Here is a 24,656-nt window from a genome sequence, read left to right as displayed (position 1 = left end):
GCAAGCTCACCACGGTAGTCTTCGCACTCCCATAACAGCACCATATCCAGGGCTGTCCAATGCATCTCCCTCGACAGAGGGGAGCATTGCGGGCCAGGGCTGGGCTGGTCCTGAAGAAGGGGACGTGGCTGAAGAAAACGGCAGTGTGCTGGGGGTGTAGGATCCTAAGGAGCTACTGGGAGTGGTCACCAAATTTGCGGACCACCGCAATCAGGAGCACCATTGCAGACCAAGCTGGCGGCCAGCATCGACTACCTGTCCTTCCATCCTCTGCAGGAACAGGTAGTTAACGAAACTACGGAGAAGTATTTGCCTCCTGTGAACTTTACTTCGCTAAAAGTGCCTGCAGTAAACAATGTGATCTGGGTGTACAGTGGGACTGGCATAATAACCCAGGAGGTCAAACTACAGAAGATTCTAAAACTTCTGACAGCGGGCATCACATTGTTTGCTCGTTCAGTCGATGGTACAGAGATGACGGACACTCAACAGGACACACTGGCATTGCTCCGCAATATCCAGTATGAAATCAATTGCTTGCGAAAGAGCGCAATAAAACCTCCACTAAATGCCAAATTTGCAGGGAAGTGCCTATGGACCATATCCTGGCAACAGCAGGATGGTCTAGAGAGAAGACCTTCCAACTCTTTTATAATAAGCCAATAACCAAACCTGCAGAATCAATTTTGAATTATGTAATATATTTAACCCAAGGGAGCATTAATTTTGTTAATATTAATTGTTATTGTTTGAATTTTATTAATGTCTGAATACGATAACATACTTCCTCCCTTGGATGACTTTGGCAGTGAGTGAAGCATGGATTTGTTCCACGGCATGAAATCACAGATCTTTAAAATCTTCACGTAGTCACTCACGTGACTCCGAAGTAAAATAGTAAGATTAAACGAGAACTTACCAGTTTGAAGTTTGATCTTCATTTTATGAGGAGTTACGTCGAGATAATATGTGCCCTCCACGCCCACCCTCTATCATAAAGGTCAACTGGCTTCCTAGTTCTTCTTATCTTACTATGTTTATTTCACTTACTATTACTGTGATTTCACACCGCTGCTTTGAAGCATTACGCGCATGCGTGCTGGCGGGGTCTTCACGTATTCCCTCGACGTAACTCCTCATAAAAGAAAGATCAAACTTCAAACTGGTAAGTTCTCGGTTAATCTTACTATTAATTTCTGTAAACACCAAGGAAGAAGTGGGAGATTACAACTTTCCACACATAGACTGGGAAACACATTCTGTAAATGGGCTGGATGGTTTGGAGTTTGTAAAATGTGTGCAGGATAGTTTTTTGCAGCAATACATAGAAGTACCTACTAGAGGAGGGGCAGTGCTGGACCTCCTGTTAGGAAATGAGACGGGACAGGTGGCGGAGGTATGCGTTGGGGAGCACTTCTGGTCCAGTGATCACAATACCATTAGTTTCAATATAATTATGAAGAAGGTCAGAACTGGACCTAGGGTTGAGATTTTTGATTGGAGAAAGGCTAACTTTGATGTGATGCGAGATGATTTAAAAGGCGTGGACTGGGACATTTTGTTTTATGGGAAAGATGTAGAAGAGAAATGGTGGACATTTAAAGGGGACATTTTAAGAGTACAGGATCTTTATGTTCCTGTTCGGTTGAAAGGAAACAGTAAAAATTGGAAAGAGCCCTGGTTTTCAAGGGAAATTAGACATCTTGTTCGGAAAAAGAGGGAGGTCTACAATAATTATAGGCAGCATTAAGTAAATGAGGTGCTTGTGGAGTATAAGGAATGTAAAAATAATCTTAAGAAAGAAATTAGAAAAGCTAAAAGAAGATATGAGGTTGCTTTGGCAAGTAAGGTGAAAGTAAATCCAAAGGGTTTCTACAGCTATATTAATAGCAAAAGGATAACGAGGGATAACATTGGTCCATTGGAGATACAGAGTGGGCAGCTATCTGCAGAGCCAAAAGAGATGGGGGAGATATTGAACAATTTCTTTTCTTCGGTATTCACCAAGGAGAAGGATATTGAATTATGTGAGGTAAGGGAAACGAGTAGAGTAGTTATGGATACTATGAGTTTCAAAGTAAAAGAAGTATTGACACTTTTGAAAAATATAAAAGTGGAGAAGTCTCCAGGTCCTGACAGGATATTCCCTAGGACATTGAGGGAAGTTAGTGCAGAAATAGCCGAGGCTATGACAGAAATATTTCAAATGTCATTAGAAACGGGAATAGTCCCCGAGGATTGGCGTACTGCGCATGTTGTTCCATTGTTTAAAAAGGGTTCTAAGAGTAAACCTAGCAATTATAGACCTGTTAGTTTGACTTCAGTGGTGGGCAAATTAATGGAAAAGATACTTAGAGGTAATATATATAAGCATCTGGATAAACAGGGTCTGAATAGGAACAGTCAACATGGATTTGTGCCTGGAAGGTCATGTTTGACTAATCTTCTTGAATTTTTTAAAGAGGTTACTAGGGAAATTGACGAGGGTAAAGCAGTGGATGTTGTCTATATGGACTTTAGTAAGGCCTTTGACAATGTTCCTCATGGAAGGTTGGTTAAGAAGGTGAAACTGTTGGGTATAAATGCAGGAATAGCAAGATGGATTCAGCAGTGGCTGAATGGGAGAAGCCAGAGGGTAATGGTGGATGGCTGTTTGTCGGGTTGGAGGCAGGTGACTAGTGGGGTGCCTCAGGGATCTGTGTTGGGTCCTTTGTTGTTTGTCATGTACATCAATGATCTGGATGAAGGGGTGGTAAATTGGATTAGTAAGTATGCAGATGATACCAAGATAGGGGGTGTTGTGGATAATGAAGCGAATTTCCAAAGTCTACAGAGTGATTTAGGCCATTTGGAAAAATGGGCTGAAAGATGGCAGATGGAGTTTAATGCTGATAAATGTGAGGTATTACACCTTGGCAGGACAAATCAAAATAGGACGTACATGATAAATGGTAGGGAATTGAAGAATACAGTTGAACAGAGGGATCTGGGAATAATCGTGCATAGTTCCTTGAAGGTGGAATCTCATATAGATAGGGTGGTAAAGAAAGCTTTTGGTATGCTAGCCTTTATAAATCAGAGTATTGAGTATAGAAGCTGGGATGTAATGTTAAAATTGTACAAGGCATTGGTGAGACCAATTCTGGAGTATGGTGTACAATTTTGGTCGCCCAATTATAGGAAGGATGTCAACAAAATAGAGAGAGTACAGAGGAGATTTACTAGAATGTTGCCTGGGTTTCAACAACTACGTTAAAGAGATAGGTTGAATAAGTTAAGTCTTTATTCTCTGGAGCACAGAAGGTTAAGGGGGGACTTGATAGAGGTCTTTAAAATGATGAGAGGGATAGACAGAGTTGATGTGATCAAGCTTTTCCCTTTGAGAATAGGGAAGATTCAAACAAGAGGACATGACTTCAGAATTAAGGGACAGAAGTTTAGGGGTAACATGAGGGGGAACTTCTTTACTCAGAGAGTGGTAGCGGTGTGGAATGAGCTTCCAGTGGAAGTGGTGGCGGCAGGTTCGTTGGTATCATTTTACAATTAATTGGATAGGCATATGGATGAGAAGGGAATGGAGGGTTATGGTATGAGTGCAGGCAGGTGGGACTAAGGGAAAAAAGTTGTTCGGCACGGACTTGTAGGGCCGAGATGGCCTGTTTCCGTGCTGTAATTGTTATATGGTTAAGAAGGAACCAGTTCCATGTGGATAGGGTTACTTATCTTTGTGCAGGAAAATAAAATACCTCCCTATAATACTTCAAGGAGTGGACCAAGATAGTGGGGGTTCAACTGAGGAACCATTTGGAAAATTAAAGGTCAATTACAAGATGGTTGTGCAAGGTAACAAATGTGTAATAAGACCAATGTTGTCAGGATGGATCAGAACCTCTGCATGTAAAAAGTACCCTCCAAATAGAGAGTAGAGAAAAACGATAAACAGACAAAATAAAAATACATTTTACCTGAACCCATGAAGCATTCATTATAATATCATCACATTGGTAGCATAAATAAAAACAGTATCATTTAAATATAAAGACAATTGGTTATAAGAAGAGGTTGGACAAACTTGGATTGTTTTCTCTGGAATGTCAGAAGCTGATGGGCTACCTGAGAGAATTATGTCGGGGCGGGAAATTGCAACCTTCACGTGGTCCACCCTGTTTCAACGAATGCAATCAACCCGGCGTGCACAAACAGATCAAACAGAACAAGTTGTCTTACAACTTTAGGCTGTGCACGCCATATGCAAGAAAAATATAGAATTATGTTGATTTATGAGAGATAATGATAGGCCAGATTATCAGAATCTTTTTTCCAGGGTGAGATACATCGCACTTGTCCGACTTAAATTCCATCTGTCAGTCCCCAGCTCAAGCTAATATAGATCCTGTTGTAATCTTAGATAACCTTCTTCACTTCACTATACCAAAAATGTTGGTCTCATCCATAATCTTAGTAACCGTGCCACCTACACGTTCAGTCAAATCATATAGTTGAGAAACAACAGATCCCTGTGGCATACTGCTGGTCACAGGTCGCTAATTTGATCAACAACACTCCACTATCACTCTCTGACTTCTACCACCAAGCCAATTTTGTATTCTATTTTGCCAGCTCACCCTGGATCCTATGTGATCTAACCTTCAAGACCAGCCTACCATGTGGGAGCTCATCAAATACCTCACTAGATACCCTGCAGTCAATGTCTACTAACCTGCCCTTGTCAATCCTCTGCCACCTCTTGAAAAAACTCAATCAAATTTAGGAGATGCGATTTCCCATGCATAAATCCATGCTCGCTATCCATAAACCAGTCCTTGACTTTCAGAATGCTGGTGGATCTAATCTCTCAGAATTCCCTTCAGCAACTTTCCCACCACTGATGTTGGGCCCTAGCCTATCTTCTCATTAAATAAAGGCACAACTTTAGCCACCCTCCTGTCTTCCGATACCTTACCTATGGTTAACGATGAATTAAATATCTCTGCCCGAACCCCTGCAATTTATTTCCTCCCATCCCACAATGTTCTAGGATACACTCGGTAAAGCTCCAGGGATTTATCCACCTTTATGTGTTTTAAGGCAGCCTTAATAATAAGCAACTGACCTACCAACCAGCGTGTACTTGGGATACGAGAGGAATCTGGACTACCTACATTTTTTAAAATAAGTTAATAACCATATAACCATATAACAATTACAGCATGGAAACAGGCCATCTCGGCCCTACTAGTCCGTGCCGAACAACTTTTTTCCCTTAGTCCCACCTGCCTGCACTCATACCATAACCCTCCATTCCCTTCTCATCCATATGCCTATCCAATTTATTTTTAAATGATACCAACGAACCTGCCTCCACCACTTCCACTGGAAGCTCATTCCACACCGCTACCACTCTCTGAGTAAAGAAGTTCCCCCTCATGTTACCCCTAAACTTCTGTACTATACTTCTGTACTATACCCCTAAACTTCTGTACTATAAATCAATAAGTACTCAATAAATAAAGAACCAAAATGAATTGTAACTTTAAAGCAAAAAGCTGCAGATGCTAGATATCTGAAATAAAAACAGAAAACACTAAATGGAAATATAAGAATATAAAAGATAAAATGTAGGTGGAATACCTTTGCATAAACAGCCTCTCTTCTCCAATTAAAACATCTCTCAAATATCCACGTCCAGCATGATTGATTCGAGTAGAACACGGCAGATTTTCTGGTTTGTAACAGAACCAAGGCTCACCTGTCCTGAGATCGGTAAAGTTACATAGTGGTTTAGTTGGAGTTAAAAACAGATGGCAAACAGTAGTCTTTGAAATTGCTCCAGCTTTGAAAGTGCTTTTCATATAAATTCGATATGGTCGTTCTTCACGCAGCCGTTTTAGTACTTTGATCCCTTCACTGGGATGAACTAGGGAAACTGACACTTGGACTTTTCCCGGCCAGGATAAAGTAAAATTAATGAAATGATATCCATTTTGGTTATCTATAACTGTCCCTGCTGAACCAGCCTTTAACTCTGTGGTGTGAATCCGCGCTTGCAGATAGTCACCTCCATATTGTTTTGGATTTCCGTCAAAGTCAAACATTCGCAGCATCACCTGCAATTTATCTCCAACGTGGAAAGTCTTCTTAGGATTTAAAATGATAAAGCAAGTATGCAATGGGTCGCTGCTTTTCCTAAAGGGCACACTGGGATCAGGAGGCATTGGCCATTCAATCATTTTCATCAGTACTGTCCCCTCTGTTCTTTCTTCAAGGGTGAAACTATGAGTCTGATAGCCATACTGCATCAGCTTGTGGATCCATTCAGTCTTCGGCATTTTTACTTCCTTCAGCAATGTGGAATGATTCTTCGGAGCTGGGTATCTGATCCACACTGACTTTGCTCCGGAAATTGAAAATTGCGCAAACTATGGAAAACAGCAAAGTCAATGATTTTTTTTTCAAATTATTTTACAGCATTTATAATCATCAAGACTAAAAATTTCAAATTTCAGTTTCAATCACAGAATTTTTACAACATGATTAGAATATTATTATTCAAGATTCGAGAGCGTTTTCTTGTCATATGTATTAGAACGGAACAATTACAATCTTACTGGCAGCAGCAGCACAACAGGTTTGCAACACAGTACTCAATCGGTTAAATCATAAACAAACAAACAAAGATAGACAATAGATAATAGGCGCAGGAGTAGGCCATTCGGCCCTTCCAGCCAGCACCGCCATTCAGTGTGACCAAGGCCGGCCTTAGGGGGTGCGGGGCCCAATTGGGAACAATTTTGGTGGGCCCCAGGTTCCCAGCCAAGGTGTGTCAGCCCAGTTATTTTGTATATATTATGAAATTGTACACTAGGTGCTATGGATTATACACTGTGTGAAGCTCTCCTGCTCCCTCCCGTTTGCGTGTCAGTAGCTCCGCTGGCTTCCAACCTTTACCGTAGCTGCTAATTATGTGATTGGACACAATGCCCTTGGAGACAGCGGCTGATTGGACGGGAGGAGATCTATTTGTTGATTGGACGGGAATTTTAAAGCAAGCTGGTTGGTGCTTGGATGCAACCCCCTTAGAAACAGCGTTTGATTGGCCGCCAAATAAAATTGTCAAATCTGTAACAAAAATCGCTGGTCGGTGCGAACTCAGTGGATCTGTTTGTATCTCCAAACTAAACAGTATAACATGCAGGTACATTCAAATAAAATTGAATTCAGTGATTATTTCACATGATTTCTCACTGTGTAAAGATCAATATCTGACCAATTTCTGTTTAACACGTTTGGTCTGCCGTGAGCATTTTTCTCTCCCAAAACAGTTCATATCTAGCAAACCGATCAACGAACCAGACAGCAGTTGGACGCAGTCATAGAACCATAGAAAACAGGTGCGGGAGTAGAGGCCATTCGGCCCTTCGAGCTTGCACAGCCATTCAATATGATCATGGCTGATCATCCAACTCAGTATCCTGTACCTGCCTTCTCTCCATACCCCCTGATCACTTTAGCCACAAGGGCCACATCTAACTCCCTCTTAAATATAGCCAACGAACTGGCCTCAACTACATTCTGTGGCAGAGAATTCCAGAGATTCACCACTCTCTGTGTAAAAAATGTTTTTCTCATCTCAGTCTTAATAGATTTCCCCTTTATCCTTAAACTGTGACCCCTTGTTCTGGACTTCCCCAACATCGGGAACAATCTTCCTGCATCTAGCCTGTCCAACACCTTAAGAATTCTGTGGGTTTCTATAAGATCCCCCCTCAATCTTCTAAATTTTAGCGAGTACAAGCCGAGTCTATCCAGTCTTTCTTCATATAGAAGTCCTGACATCCCAAGAATCAGTCTGGTGAACCTTCTCTGTACTCCATATATAACCATATAACCATATAACAATTACAGCACGGAAACAGGCCATCTCGGCCCTACAAGTCCGTGCCGAACAACTTTTTTTCCCTTAGTCCCACCTGCCTGTACTCATACCATAACCCTCCATTCCCTTCTCATCCATATGCCGATCCAATTTATTTTTAAATGATACCAGCGAACCTGCCGCCACCACTTCCACTGGAAGCTCATTCCACACCGCTACCACTCTCTGAGTAAAGAAGTTCCCCCTCATGTTACCCCTAAATTCTGAAGTCGTGTCCTCTTGTTTGAATCTTCCCTATTCTCAAAAGGAAAAGCTTGTCCACATCAACTATGTCTATCCCTCTCATCATTTTAAAGACCTCTATCAAGTCCCCCCTTAACCTTCTGCACTCCAGAGAATAAAGACCTAACTTATTCAACCTTTCTCTGTAACTTAGTTGTTGAAACGCAGGCAACATTCTGGTAAATCTCCTCTGTACTCTCGCTATTTTGTTGACATCCTTCCTATAATTGGGCGACCAAAATTGTACGCCATACTCCAGATTTAGTCTCACCAATGCCTTGTACAATTTTAACATTACATCCCAGCTTCTATACTCAATGCTCTGATTTATAAAGGCTAGCATACCAAAAGCTTTCTTTACCACCCTATCTATATGAGATTCCACCTTCAAGGAACTATGCACGGTTATTCCCAGATCCCTCTGTTCAACTGTATTCTTCAATTCCCTACCATTTACCGTGTACGTCCTATTTTGATTTGTCCTGCCAAGGTGTAGCACCTCACATTTATCAGCATTAAACTCCATCTGCCATCTTTCAGCCCATTTTTCCAAATGGCCTAAATCACTCTGTAGACTTTGGAAATCCTCTTCATTATAACCATATAACAATTACAGCACGGAAACAGGCCATCTCGGCCCTACAAGTCCGTGCCGAACAACTTTTTCCCCTTAGTCCCGCCTGCCTGCACTCATACCATAACCCTCCATTCCCTTCTCATCCATATGCCTATCCAATTTATTTTTAAATGATACCAACGAACCTGCCGCCACCACTTCCACTGGAAGCTCATTCCACACTGCTACCACTCTCTGAGTAAAGAAGTTCCCCCTCATGTTACCCCTAAACTTCTATCCCTTAATTCTGAAGTCATGTCCTCTTGTTTGAATCTTCCCTATTCTCAAAGGGAAAAGCTTGATTATCCTCTTCATTATCCACAACACTCCCTCTATGGCAAGAATGTCCTTCCTCAGATTAGGAGCCAAAACTGTACGCAATACTCCAGGTGTGGTCTCACCAAGACCCCGTACAACTGCAGTAGAACCTCCCTGCTCCTATACTCAAATCCTTTTACTAGGAATGCTAACATACCATTCGCTTTCTTCACTGTCTGCTGCACCTGCATGCCTACTTTCAATGACTGGTGTACCTTGGCACCCAGGTCTCGTTGCATCTCCCCTTTTCCTAATCGGCCACCATTCAGATAATAGTCTACTTTCCTGTTTTTGCCACCAAAGTGGATAACCTCACATTTATTCTCATTATACTGCATCTGCCATGCATTTGCCCACTCACCCAGCCTATACAAGTCACATTGTAGCCTCCTAGTTTAGAGGGGTTTAAACTGTTTAGAGATGTTCAGAGGGCTTCAGATGTGTTTAGAAGTGTTCAGGGGTGTTGTAGAGGGAAATAGGTGGGGGGTGGGGGGGTAGAGGGGGGTTAGAGGTGTTCAGAGGGGTTTAGAGACGTTATACGCCCCCCCGTGAGAAATTGTATTTCTCTGAAATTGAAGATAGACATAAAGCTGGAGTAAATCAGCAGGACAGGCAGCGCAGCGAATCTGGAGAGAAGACTCTTCTTCAGACTGAATTGAACTCTCGTCGGTGAGAGCACGTGATTGTCTGAAGAAGGGTCTCGACCAGAAACACAAACCTCTCCCCAGAGCCGCTGCCCGTCCCGCTGAGCCACATTCAACTTCAGAGCCAAACAAAAAACACAGAGCGCTGGAGGAACTCAGCGGGCCAGGCGGCTGCCTCACCCACTGGGTTTCTCCAGCATTTTTGTCTACCGCTAAACGTCAATGATTCCGGGAATGCTGAGGCAACAGGGTGAGAGAGCTAGAGAGAGACGAGATGGGGAGCGGGAGAGGGAGAGAGAGAGCAAAACACAGAGAGACACAACGTGGGTCGGTAGGTGAATGACCAACCTGCCCACCAGGAAGAAGCCCCTTCTCACGGTCCGGGGCCCTCACTCATGATGTTGAGTTTAAAGAAATTCTCAACGTGTCATCAATCTACATTCCTCAATAAATGTAATTGTGTTTTAAACAAGTATCAATGACGCCGCGTGAATTTTATTCAAAGGAACACGGCGTCATTAATACTCATTCAAAACACAATAACATTTACTGAGGAATGTGGATGGATGCAGATTGATATAACAACTTGTTAACAACTTAATGTTAAGAAGTGCTAACAGTACTAGTTAACAAATCGTTTGTGTCTGATGGCCGTGCAGCGATTGTTATACATGGTCGTTTAAAAAAAAATCCGGCTGGCGCATTTAAAAAAAACTTTATTTAACAAAGAGAATTCGTAATTCCTACGAAATACGGAACATTAGTGCGGGGCCCCCATTAGGCGCGGGGCCCAATTGGGGGCAATCGGTCAAATCGGCTTAAGGACGGCCCTGAGTGTGATCATGGCTAATCATCCACAATCAGTATCCCGTTCCTGCCTTCTCTCTATATTCCTTAATTTCGCTATCCCTAAGAGCTCTATCTAACTCTCTCTTGAAAACATCCGGAGAACCAGCCTCTACCGCCTCTGAGGCAGAGAATTCCACACACTAACAACTCCCTGTGTGAAAAAGTTTTTTCTCATCTCCGTTCTAAATGGCTTACTCCTTATTCTTAAACTATGGCCCCTGGTTCTGGATTCCCCCAACATTGGGAACAGGTTTCCTGCCTCTAAGGTGTCCAAACCCACATTATCTTATGTTTCAATAAGATAACCTCTCATCCTTCTAAATTCCAGAGTATACATGCCCAGCCGCACCAATCTATCAACATATGACAGTCCTGCCATCCCGGGAATTAACCATATATAACCATATAACCATATAACAATTACAGCACGGAAACAGGCCATCTCGACCATTCTAGTCCGTGCCGAACACATAATCTCCCCTAGTCCCATATACATGCGCTCAGACCATAACCCTCCATTCCTTTCCCATCCATATAACTATCCAATTTATTTTTAAATGATAAAACGAACCTGCCTCCACCACCTTTACTGGAAGCTCATTCCACACAGCTACCACTCTCTGAGTAAAGAAGTTCCCCCTCATGTTACCCCTAAACTTCAGTCCCTTAATTCTCAAGTCATGTCCCCTTGTTTGAAACTTCCCTACTCTCAGTGGGAAAAGCTTTTCCACGTCAACTCTGTATATACCTCTCATCATTTTAAAAACCTCTATCAAGTCCCCCCTTAACCTTCTGCGCTCCAAAGAATAAAGCCCTAACTTGTTCTATTAAGGCAATTAACCTTGTGAACATACGCTGCACTCGCTCAATAGCAAGAATGTCCTTCCTCAAGTTTGGAGTCCAAAACTGCACACAATACTCCAGGTCTGGTCTCACTTGGGCCCTGTACAACTGCAAGATGACCTCTTTGCTCCTATACTCAACTCCTCTTGTTATGAAGGCCAACATGTCATTCGTTTTCTTCTCTGTCTGCTGTACCTGCATGCTTACTTCCAGTAAGTAATGAAGAAGGACCCTCAGATCCCGTTATACTTCCCCTTTTCCCAACTTGACACCATTTAGATAATAATCTGCCTCCCAGTTTTTGCCACCAAAGTGGATAACCTCACATTGAACTGCATCTTCCATGCATCTGCCCACTCACCCAACCTGTCCAAGTCACCCTGCATCCTTATAGCATTCTCCTCACAGTTCACACTGCCACCCAGCTTTTTGTCATCTGCAAATTTGCTAATGTTACTTTTAATCCCTTCATCCAAATCATTAATATATATTGTAAATAGCTGTGGTCCCAGCACCGAGCCTTGCGGTACCCCACTAGGCACTGCCTGCCATTCTGAAAGGTACCCGTAAACGACGACGCCTGCCTGTGGCGACATTTTGCCAGCAGCTCAACAGAAGAGAATTATTTATAGCTTCATTCAACTCATCTGGATCAGAGAAACGGCAGAAATCAGTGGCGTAACGGATAACGGACTTCTACCGCGGGGCCGGCATGGACTTACCATCACCCCTGGAGGGGAGCTTCGACCGCCGGCCCTGCAGTCTACGGTGCTTCTGGCTGCGGCGGAGTCTTTAAATCTCGACCGCCGGCCTGCGGCCTACAACAACTTAAAGCCGCGGTCTCCGGTGAGGAAGAGCCGATCCTGGACTGACTCTGGACTCTGGTCCTGTCCACGGGGGGGGGGGGGGGGGGGGGGGGGATGGAGGAGGACTGGCCACATTTGTGTGCCTTCCACCACAGTGATGAATGCTGTGGTGGATGTTTGTGTTACATTTTTATTGTGGTTATGTGTTCTTTATTATTGTATCGCTGCTGACAACCCAAATTCCACCAGCCTGGCTGTGTGGTCATTAAAATACAATACAATACAATACAATACAATACGCTGCTTGTGCATTTGAAGGCACTAGCAATATCAAGAACTCCCGCAGCTGCGACAGCCCCCGACTGTAAACAATCCCTCGATCACCCGTCCCAACTAAGTATCACAAGCACCGTACGTGGAAACAGCAGGATGACCTCCGGATCCGACGGGCAGGATCTCCCAGGAGCAACCGAGCTGGAGCAGCCAACTGTGAGAAAATCCCTGATCGCAACGGAGCTGGAGCTGCTGTCTGGAATGGAATCCCCGTTCCAGCGCAGTTTCACAGAAACAGCAGGTAGGGTAAGCACAGTACCTGGACACAACGGATAGGCTTCCATTGTGTAGCTATGTTGCAAAACTTACCTTCAGCGGCGCTGCAGTTCTGCCACTGGCCGTGTGCGCTACATTGGCGCCTTTGAGGGGAGGGGGGGGGGGGGGGATTAAAATGCGGTTTTCTCCTGCCTGTCGGAGGCGGACTTCCTCGGGCTGCTAGCTGATGACGAAAATTCGATCGGACTTGCGTTCCCGGTTTTTTTTTTGTTAATCGCAAGACAATTTAATGATTTGATTAAAATAAAATGCGCCCTCAGCACCTACAGCGTGACGGATCGCATGAACGGGACAAAACTCCAGGTAAATCGTGTATTTTACATATAATCTTGCTTCTTGGGATGGTATTATTCAAATTTTAAGTTGCAAAAATGTGATTTGGGCCCCATACGAACTGGCAGTGTTTTTCTTGCCGATATGGGGTTCAAATTCACCGCAAATGCAACGTTCCAATCGATCGCGTTCCAGAAAAACCCACTAGAAATATGATTTAAATTGGGTTTTTTGACAATCATGTCACAAGAGCATCTAAATCGTTGATATTTTGTGTTATTGTCCACCCATAGTCAATATTTGTATACTAAATATCAGTTTTAGTCACGTATTGTGCAAAATAATAAAAATGTTGATTATATTGAGTGGATGTTTCTAGATTAATTTATGGGAATTAAACATCAAATTCCTTCCATCTGGCATATGACTTCATGACAGTGAGATTTAAAAATCATGTTATATTGTGAATTCTTGTGTGAATGGGATTAGTTTGTTATTTGGATACTTAGGCTATTTAAAAAAAATTCAGTTTCTTAAGAAATTGAATCTATAGGACATTCTTAATGGGAAATTAGTGGGCAGAAAGGCATGTCACGTGTCGTTTGAAGAGCAAAAACTTGTAGTTTACAATGCCAAAATTGAAAAGTTGAGGAAAGACAAGGTGTACAGAGTTACAGTCTGAGTAGTATGATGATGCTACTGATTATGATGTGCCAATGTACCAGCTAGCAACTGATCTTCTCCATAAAGACTTGGTCTATTGCTAGAAATGTAATTTATTTACCTATCTGTTATGGACTTACAGCATATAATACAATAATATGAAAGTTCTGATCTTGAGAATATCACATTTTTGAAATTTCAAGGCAGTCTGGGTGTTTATTACTATTTCCGTCACAACGGGCAATTTTATAATTAGCTACAATTAGGTAATTAACTAATTATATGCTTTAATTTCAGGTCATCCAAGTAAGATGTTTTATATTTGTTTCAGAATGCTTCAATCTATAACAACTGAAAATTTCATTCAGTTCTCTTAATTTTTAAGAAAGTTATGGGCTTTTGACTGTCCTCGATCACAACTTGTGTGTTGTCAATGCAAAAGCAAAAGGGAACAAGATGCTAATTTCAGAGTATGAAAATGGCCATTACTTTAATACGAAGATATGAAAGTGAATTAGGTGTCAAATTAAACTTCCTTTTAATGCTTTATCTGATGGGATACATTGCAGACTTGATTTGTTAAATCTCAACATTTTGTAACATTGCTAAATTGTGTTCTGGAAACGTGGCCGATGGGCAGGATTTCAGATCAGACTGAAGCGCAGGGGACTTCGATCCCCTCTCCCTACTGACCAATGTACAGTCCCTTGAAAATAAAGTGGAAGCATTAAGGGCAAGGCTGCTTTAACAAAGGGAGCTGAGGGAATGCTCTGTGTTCTGTTTCCCAGAGACATGGCTCACCCCCAGCTCCCCAGACTCAGCAGTCCAGCCTGAAGGGTTCTCCATCCACCGTATGGACCTACACTGGCATCTGGGAAAGGGAGAGGAGGGGTATCTGCCTCATGGTCAATTCTGCGTGGAGCTCAGACGTGGCAGTCCTATCCAACTACTGCTCTCCACACCTCAAACATCTGGCGGTGAAGTGCCGTCCCTTCTCCCTACTGAGGGAATTCACCTCCATCATCCTGACCGAGGTTTACATCCCACCCCAAGCTGATGCCCATCTGGCACTTCAAAATCAAACTTCAAACGGTAAGTTCTCGTTTAATCAATTCTATTTTACACAGTTATCAATTTAATGCGTGGTGGCATGAGCGTTAGTTTTATGTTTCTACGCACCTTTATATGCCGCAAGTTTAGAAACACCAATGCCAGTGCCAGCAACGCCACAATCAGGAACCGTCCGACACGAGTGGGTTTTATTGTAGCTTGTTTGTCCATGTTGGAGGCCCCCCGCAATCCCGTGTACATCTACAACTAAGAAAACAATTAAGAGCTCGAGAGTTTCCGCCCGTGACTTCACACGTTAACTTTACACAGAACCTTTCGGTCTGAACGAAATTTCGTTGCCTGCAGTCATACAAATAATAATAAACAACAAAACACAAAATAAACACAAATTAACATCCACCACAGTGAGTTCACTGGGAACCCCCTCACTGGAACTTTAGAAAACGACAGTGGGAGTAAAACTGTGGCAAAGGACTGGAGGAATATCTTTGGTATGAAGTTAGTTACGTTTCGTATGCAATTGTCTCTTCACTACGTTAAGTACAGTGTTCTGTTAGAAAATTGTCACCCGGCCGTCGGGTTACATGACTTCTGCTGAAGCTGTCAACTTTAGCACTTGGTTCCAATGTCAATATAATCTAATATTCTGGTCCCTGAACCCACGAAGACCCCTGGTAAAACATCCGCACGCATCATCCGCAATTTTCCGCCCGTCATCGGATTTATTGATCAACCTGTGATATTGATTTAGCGTTATGCCATTCATCGTGAAAGCCAATCTATGATCTGCCCCGTGCTTTAAATATTGTCGAAAACACATTAAATAATAGGTCTATGAATCAGCACTCCATCACCATATAACCATATAACCATATAACAATTACAGCACGGAAACAGGCCATCTCGACCCCTCTAGTCCGTGCCGAACACATAGTCTCCCCTAGTCCCATATACCTGCGCTCAGACCATAACCCTCCATTCCTTTCCCATCCATATAACTATCCAATTTATTTTTAAATGATAAAAACGAACCTGCCTCCACCACCTTCACTGGAAGCTCATTCCACACAGCTACCACTCTCTGCGTAAAGAAGTTCCCCCTCATGTTACCCCTAAACTTCAGTCCCTTAATTCTCAAGTCATGTCCCCTTGTTTGAATCTTCCCTACTCTCAGTGGGAAAAGCTTTTCCACGTCAACTCTGTCTATCCCTCTCATCATTTTAAACCAGTTTACTTCCGAGAATTCAAAGCCGCAGCTTTTATCTGGCGGCATCTCTGGAGAACATCGATAAGATGGAGTTTGTCGTCGAGTCCCTTCTTCAGACTGATTGTGGTGGTTGGAGAGGTTGTGGTGGTGGTGGTTGGTCGGATATACTGTTTCTAGGGGCAGCAATATCTACCCTCAAAAAAAGACCTCCACGCCACAATCAGTCACAAGAAGGGTCCCGACCAGAATCATCGCCTATCCAAGTTATCCAGAGTTACTCGCTGAGTTACTCCAGCACTTCGTGTCTTTTACTTTGTCAACCAGCATCTGCGGTTCCTTGTATCAGCTTTTATCGCGAGGGTGTTTTCTCAGACACGAACAGTTTATTTGATTCTAAAACATAATAACTTAAACGAGTTCGCGACGGCGTTGAATTACCTGCGATCTGCAATTATTTTCTTTCATTGGTGTAGAGAAGCTTTGAAATTAACTGCAGGAGACAGATTGATGTTGGTATTACCTGGTCACATTTAGCACGAATGAATGCTTCAAACAGTCGTGCTAAATTGGGAAGTCGTCTCCTCCCAGTTCCACTGTCCTTCTGCATTTTTGTCATTATATAATGGCACACCCACTCATTCTACACGCACACCTGTTCCGTGTGCAACGTGATCAGACGCTTCTTCAGACGAAATAAACTTGACACTCATTTTTATAAAAATTAAAGTATTCAGTAAAAGTTATTTAGTTTGGCCATTGACATCATGAACAGCACGGAGTAAAACTGTGTATTGAACTTCCGTGAGAACATTTCTGACTTCCTCCTCAAGAGATGAAAGGCAAGAACAATAATAAAAAATATAAAAAGCAGGACATCAGTGTTAACAAGGAGCAAAACGAATTCATGGTATTGCAAGAAGTGGGTCGAAATGTTCCGCTGCCAAGTCAGGATTAGGGTTATGCAGGTTGTTCAAACACCTGACAGTTGTAGGAAAGCAGCTGGTCTGAAGCTGATTGTGTGAGGCTTGAGCCTGGGGGAAGCAGTAAGAAGTGGGCATGGACTTGATGATAGATGCCAGATTCTTGAGATGATTCATATAGATGCTATCTATGGTGAGATGTGTTGTTCCCCTGATAGATCGGTGCGAGGCCAACCGGCGTTGGAAATATCACACCATACAATTACACCATCAGTCAAGGTGCTTTCTCAGTATATTCTGCTGAATCTCTTTAAACCAAAGAAAGTTTAAGGTGATCAGTGAGTGAAACAAAATTGACTTTTCAGGTCAAGGACTCTTCATTGGAATGAAAAAAACAAGAAACCAATTTTAAAAGTTTATTTCCCAAAGAACATCTTGAAAGGGGCTGCACAATGGATTGGTCACCCTTAAAGATGGCCACAAACTCTTTCAAGTGATTTGGGATCAGTGCCAGACCGAATGATACAGTTAAAAGTTAAAATATATCTAGTTGTGTAAGACAGTACAGAGGTACCATTTTATGTCAAAAAAATAAATGAGTCAAATTCAGATTAGTTTATGGTTATATATATATAGGTTGCAATTAATTTCCTTGTTCAGATGAAGTTTACACAGCAAACATAGAAACATAGAAATTAGGTGCAGGAGTAGGCCATTTGGCCCTTCGAGCCTGCACCGCCATTCAATATGATCATGGCTGATCATCCAACTCAGTATCCCGTACCTGCCTTCTCTCCATACCCTCTGATCCCCTTAGCCACAAGGGCCACATCTTAACTCCCTCTTAAATATAGCCAATGAACTGGCCCCGACTACCCTCTGTGGCAGGGAGTTCCAGAGATTCACCACTCTCTGTGTGAAAAAAGTTATTCTCATCTCGGTTTTAAAGGATTTCCCCCTTATCCTTAAGCTGTGACCCCTTGTCCTGGACTTCCCCAACATCGGGAGCAATCTTCCTGCATCTAGCCTGTCCAACCCCTTAAGAATTTTGTAAGTTTCTATAAGATCCCCTCTCAATCTCCTAAATTCTAGAGAGTATAAACCAAATCTATCCAGTCTTTCTTCATAAGACAGTCCTGACATCCCAGGAATCAGTCTGGTGAACCTTCTCTGCACTCCCTCTATGGCAATAATGTCCTTCCTCAGATTTGGAGACCAAAACTGTACGCAATACTCCAGGTGTGGTCTCACCAAGACCCTGTACAACTGCAGTAGAACCTCCCTGCTCCTATACTCAAATCCTTTTGCTATGAAAGCTAACATACCATTCGCTTTCTTCACTGCCTGCTGCACCTACAAGCAGTATATGGCAATGATAGATACACCTATAAATACAAAGCAGCAGATTGGGGAAAAGATTGTTGTACTCTTTGAAGTAGAGCAAAGACAATCAAAGTGCAATCGTGGAATAACTGTATCAGGTAGTGTTAAGAGTAAAAATGTCAGCACCTCTGGAAGGGAGTGTGAAATAGGTGGTTGGTTCAGGGGATTAAGCTGTTTTTAAGTCTGCACGATAGGCTTTCATGCTCCTGTCTCTTGTCCCAGAAAGTAGAAAAGAAACAAAAATATTTCAGGTTTGTTTTACTTTGGAGTCACGTGAGTGACTACATGAAGAAGCCCCGTTCAGCCGCACGTGCGTCCTTACGTCAGACGCATTGGTGCAAGTGGCCGGTTGGAGCAGCAGCGCTTCTCCAAGCGGATAAGTTAAAACTCGAGGTAAGTGCCTCGACTTATTCTTTTGAGGCTGCTTTCTGTGTTGGAGGTTGTGCTCCGGAGAATGCAGAAAACTAGCAAGGTGAAGGCAAGACGACCCGTTGCAAAGGAGATGGAAGATCGAGAGAATGCGGTCAGTGGGTGCCTGCCTAGCTCACCGACTTTGTCGCAAGCAGGGGGGCTTGTGAGAGCAGACTCATTGCCTGAGAGCAGAGGAGCCGCGCCGGCTACATCTAAGTCTGTCAGGCCCATAGACCCAGAGTCGGGCCAGGAGGTTGTACCTCCAGGAGAGACCGTTGCTTCACGGCTCTCCCTGATCGAGCGCCTGTTGGAGAGGTTGCTTGCAAAGGACGCGCTCCGAGAGGAGGAGAGCAGTCCTCGCCAGGCTGATGGAGAGCCTGTGTCAGCAGTGCCTGTTGCAGGGCTGCAGAATCGCCCCCCTATGGAGGAGGAGGGTGAGCCGTGTCAGGAAGATGCTGATGCCGGGGTGATGGCTATGTATAGCCCTAAGGGTGATGGACAAGAGGCCATGGTGCCTAATCTGGCAGCTAAGTTTGCAGTCCCCAAGGAAGCAGGGGAGCTATTAGGTGAAGAGCTGGCAACTACCATTAATTATATGCTCTCCCACCAGCTCGAGGAGTTAACTATGAACGATACTGCAAAAATGTATGTAGCCCCAGTCAACTGTGAGTTGCTTAAGGTGCCAATGGTCAACCATGTTATATGGGGCCAAATGGGGGTTGGAGTGAGAGCACAGGAACTGAAGGTGCAGAGAGTGCTCAAATTGATAGCAGCAGGAATTACTGCATTTGCCAGAATATTGGTTGAGGGGCACTTGACGGAAGTACACCAGGGTGCTCTGGGACTGTTCTGTCGTGCACAATCTGAGATTAACGGCCTCAGGAAAAGTGCCATACGTCCTGTTATTCACCCGAAATTTGCAGCATTATGCAAGCCGAATAATGTCCAGTTGCCCAATTTGTTGTTCGGGGAGAACCTTGCAAAGGGAGTTAAGGAACTGGACGAGGAGGCGAAAACAGTCAGTCTCATAAAAATGCCATCAAGTGGCCGAATGGGGAAAAAGTTTTTCCCATATCGACCGGGAACATTCACAGGGACTGGTGAGGGAACGAGTCGTTCATTTACCAACTCACGACCCTGGTATCCAGCTACAGGCACTAAGGCTAAGATGACTTTCCATATGAGGAGCCGGGGGCAGCAAGTCCAGCCAGCTAATGTGCAGGTAAGAGATGAAGCTCTTCAAGAAGTAAGTTAAGTGGGGAAGATGTTAATGTTGGGGGCAGGTTACACTTGTTTCTCAAAGAATGGCAAGAGATAACATCAGACCCTTTTGTGCTGAGTAGTATAGAAGGGTTTCGGATTGAATTCTGCCCTACTGTGTGTCTACCCACTCAGCATGTCCCATATCAGACACTCGTGTTTTCACACGAAGAGAATATACAAATACAGGCTGAGTTTGAGACATTGTGTAAAAAAGGGGTAATTGAGAAAGCGGGTCAGCAAGCCCATCAGTTTGTGTCAAGTATCTTTCCAAGATCTAAAAAAGATGGGGGGTGTAGAATCATTCTAGACCTAATGAGCCTCAACCCTTTTGTCCAATATAGACACTTTAAGATGGAAAACTTTTCTACTGCTAAGCAGCTGGTGTCCAAAGGGTGTTATATGGCAAGCATATATCTCAAGGATGCTTATTACTCAGTGTCTGTTCATTGGGATGATAGGAGATTTTTGAAGTTTAGCTGGATGGATCAATTGTGGCAATTCAAAGCTTTGCCAAATGATTTAAACCTCAGCTCCGAGATTGTTTACCAAATTGTTAAAGCCATTTCTTGGCTTACTCCGAACTCAGGATGATGTGGTAATGGCCTATTTGGATGATATTTTTATTGTAGGAAACACTCGGGAGGCAGCTGAATCATCAGTCAGCTGTTAAAATCACTTTGGAACAATTGGGGTTTGTTATCCACCAGTTAAAGTGATTGATTACTTGGGGTTCACCATTAACTCAGATCAGATGCTAGTGACTCTGCCAAGTGATAAAAGGCAGCAGTTAATTGAAGAGTGTGTCAAGCTGCTGGAGAAACAACTACCGTCAATTAGACAAGTAGCCAAGTTGATTGGCAAGTTTGTGGCTGCTTTTCCAGCTGTGCAGTATGGGCTTCTGCATTATCAAGAATTACAACAAGCTAAACAACAAGCATTGAAAGCGCATGCAGGCCATTTTGATAGGCTTATGAAATTGCCCACTGAAGCTATTTCTGAGATATTATGGTGGTTGATGAATGTGGCAAGCAGCACAAGGAAGGTATTGGTTGATCCACCTTCTATAATTTTACAGACTGATGTCAGTGGCCAAGGTTGGGGAGCTACTGACATGTTTTCCAGCTGTGGAGGCAGATGGAATACTGATGAGGCATCCCTTCTGCAATTGAGAGGGATCCATTATTTAGAGCTTCTGGGAACATTCTATGGGCTTAAAGCTTACTGTCTTGCTAAAAGGCATGTACATGTTCAGTTGCAAGTTGACAATACTACAGCAGTAGCATATTTGAATCATATGGGTGGAGTAAAATCAAAAGCTTGTAATAGCTTGGCTAACCAGATCTGGAGCTGGTTATTGACAAGAATATTTGGATTTCAGCCATTTATTTGCCGGGGAGGTTCAACACAGTCGCAGACACAAGGTCACGACAATTTACTGACAACATAGAATGGATGTTGAACCGTGAGATATTTGAAAATGTTGTTGCTAGGTTTGGAATGCCAGATATCGATTTGTTTGCATCCAGATTAAACCACCAGTTGCCTAAATATGTCGCATGGGAACATGATCCAGAAGCAGCAGGTGTGGATATGTTCTCGTTGCACTGGGGAGGAATGTTTATATATGTATTTCCTCCATTCTGTCTCATCATGCATGCAAAAAATTAAGCAGGACTCCGCTTCATGAGTATTGGTGGTACCTGACTGGTCTACTCAGCCATGGTATGCTCATGTATTGGAGATGGCTACTGAGCCTCACGTGATTGTTCCCAACACACAAAAATCTACTGGTGAATCCAGTAACTGGGGATCAGCATCCGTTACATGATCATATTGATCTGTTGATTTGCAGATTCTAAGGAGACCATACCTGGGGAGAGGATTATCCGAGCGCTCCATGGATGTTATCACTGCGGCCTGGAGAGATAGTACACAAAAGCAATACATCTCTTCAATAAGAAAGTGGGAGGTGTTCTGTTTAGGGCACAATGTTACATATGAAAATGCAGGGATCACAGATGTAATAGAGTTTTTGTCAACTCTCTTTTTTGATGAAAAGTTAAGTTATAGTGCGATTAACACAGCCAGACGTGCTCTGTCCTCATACTTACCTATGGTGTCAGAATTACATTCAGTAGGGACTCACCCATCAGTCTCTAAATTCATGAAGGGAGTGTTTAATTCCAATCCTCCCAAACCCAGGTACTCGGTTATCTGGAATGTGAGCGAAGTTTTAATGCTGCTTTGCGAGTGGGAGCCTGTCACAGTACTATCATTAGCAAAACTCACCATGAAGGTGGTCAAGCTTATGGCGTTGGTTTCAGCCCAGCGAGTGCAGACATTATAAATGCTGCGGCTGGACAGGATGATGTGTCAGCAGATGCCATTACTTTTTATGTTTATGATTTGCTCAAGCAGAGTAGAATTGGTGTGACAGGATATAAGATTGTCTTTTCGGCATTCCCCAAGGATTCCCGGCTGTGTGTAGTGTCATACTTGTCCCGATATATTGAGGCTACCAGAGCCTTGAGGGGAACAGAGTCAGCATTGTTCATAAGCCACAAAAAAATGCACAGTAAGGTGTCAGCGCAAACTATTTCAAGGTGGCTAAAGCAGGTTCTGGTAAACGCTGGGAATGACACTGATAATTTTAAATCTCATTCCACCAGGGCGGCAGCAACTTCAGCGGCCAGGGCGATGGACGTGCCTATAGGTCATATTCGCGAGGCCGCAGGATGGTCAAGTGAACTGATGTTCCAAAGGTTTTACCATAAGCCGATTACAAGGCTGGGGTTTTTTTGCCGATTCTGTTTTAAGTTCAGTTACATAGTTTCCCCCTGGGATAGAGGGGTTACTATTATTGTTGTTCAAATAAACCGTTGATTCGTTAAGCAATGTTTGAGTGATGTTTTATTGATAATTTTAATTATGATTGAGTCAATCATTGCAGTGAGAGGCCGGATTTGAATCTGCGGCATGACATCACAGAGCTTTGAAATCTTCACGTAGTCACTCACGTGACTCCGAAGTAAAATAGTAAGATTAAACGAGAACTTACCAGTTTGAAGTTTGATCTTTATTTTATAAGGAGTTACGATGAGGGATTACGTGCCCTCCGCTCCCAGCCTTCATTAAGATCATCTGGTAGTTCTAGTCTTCTTTTATCTTACTATCATACTTCAGTCACTATTATTATCTGTGATTTCACACCGCTGCTTTGAAGATTGACGCACGTGCGGCTGAACGGGGCTTCTTCACGTAATCCCTCATCGTAATTCCTCATAAAATAAAGATCAAACTTCAAACTGGTAAATTCTCATTTAATCTTACTATTATTGACACTTGGACAAAGGTACAGTGAAAAGCTTTATTTAGATGCTATTCAATGAAATTAGAAAGTACACACATCAGTACAATCGAGTACAATGTAGGGCAAAGAGAAATTGGCTTCTCCAATCTCATCTAACACATAACCATATAACAATTACAGCACGGAAACAGGCCATCTCGGCCCTACAAGTCCGTGCCGAACAATTATTTCCCCCTAGTCCCATTTACCTGCACTCAGACCATAACCCTCCATTCCTTTCCCATCCATATACCTATCCAATTTATTTTTAAATGATAAAATCGAACCTGCCTCCACCACTTCCACTGGAAGCTCATTCCACACCGCCACCACTCTCTGAGTAAAGAAGTTCCCCCTCATGTTACCCTTAAACTTCTGTCCATTAATTCTGAAGTCATGTCCTCTTGTTTGAATCTTCCCTACTCTCAATGGGAAAAGCTTGTCCACGTCAACTCTGTCTATTCCTCTCATAATTTTAAAGACCTCTATCAAGTCCCCCCTTAACCTTCTGCACTCCAGAGAATAAAGACCTAACTTATTCAACCTTTCTCTGTAACTTGGTTGCTGAAATCCAGGCAACATTCTAGTAAATCTCCTCTACTCTCTCTATTTTTTTGATATCCTTCCTATAATTGGGTGACCAAAATTGTACACCATACTCCAGAATTGGTCTCACTAATGCCTTGTACAATTTTAACATTACATCCCAACTTTTATACTCAATGCTCTGATTTATAAAGGCCAGCACACCAAAATCTTTCTTTACCACCCTATCTACATGAGATTCCACCTTCAGGGAACTATGCACAGTTATTCCTAGATCCCTCTGTTCAACTGCATTCCTCAATTCGCTACCATTTACCATGTACGTCCTATTTTGATTTGTCCTGCCAAGATGTAGCACCTCACACTTATCAGCATTAAACTCCATGTGCCATCTTTCAGCCCACTCTTCCAACTGGCATAAATCTCTCTGTAGACTTTGAAAATCTACTTCATTATCCACAACACCACCTATCTTCGTATCATCTGCATACTTACTAATCCAATTTACCACACCATCATCCAGATCATTGATGTGCATGACAAATAACAGTGGACCCAACACAGATCCCTGAGGCACCCCACTAGTCACCTGCCTCCAACCTGACAAACAGCCATCCACCATTAATCTCTGGCGTCTCCCATTCAGCCACTCTATTTCTCCTGCCTAAACAGAGAGCGGTGCCAGGGTCCTTGATTATGTTGACTACTCTCCTGAGGTATAGTGAAA

At 43.0% G+C, this 24,656-nt stretch overlaps 1 protein-coding gene and 1 long non-coding RNA gene across 2 annotated transcripts in view; both read right to left on the bottom strand.

Moving 5' to 3' along the window:
* LOC116985020 (NXPE family member 3-like) overlaps window positions 1-15,067 on the bottom strand; it is a 32,814-nt gene extending 17,747 nt beyond the window's left edge. The window contains exons 1-2 of the mRNA XM_033039381.1: window positions 14,959-15,067; window positions 5,632-6,419 (exon numbers count right to left, since the gene is read on the bottom strand). Of these exons, the coding sequence (XP_032895272.1) occupies window positions 5,632-6,419; window positions 14,959-15,060 (890 nt within the window). The 5' untranslated portion in view covers window positions 15,061-15,067. The remainder of the gene's footprint in view (window positions 1-5,631; window positions 6,420-14,958) is intronic.
* The window catches only part of LOC116985021, a 225,055-nt gene that overhangs the window by 84,923 nt on the left and 115,476 nt on the right, over window positions 1-24,656 (bottom strand). The gene's annotated exons all lie outside the window — the stretch shown is intronic.

This window comes from Amblyraja radiata, chromosome 21, assembly GCF_010909765.2.
Source record: "Amblyraja radiata isolate CabotCenter1 chromosome 21, sAmbRad1.1.pri, whole genome shotgun sequence".
Classification (NCBI taxonomy): Eukaryota; Metazoa; Chordata; class Chondrichthyes; order Rajiformes; family Rajidae; genus Amblyraja; species Amblyraja radiata.
Note: the sequence above shows the minus strand (reverse complement) of the source record. Positions and strands in the feature narration are given on the sequence as shown.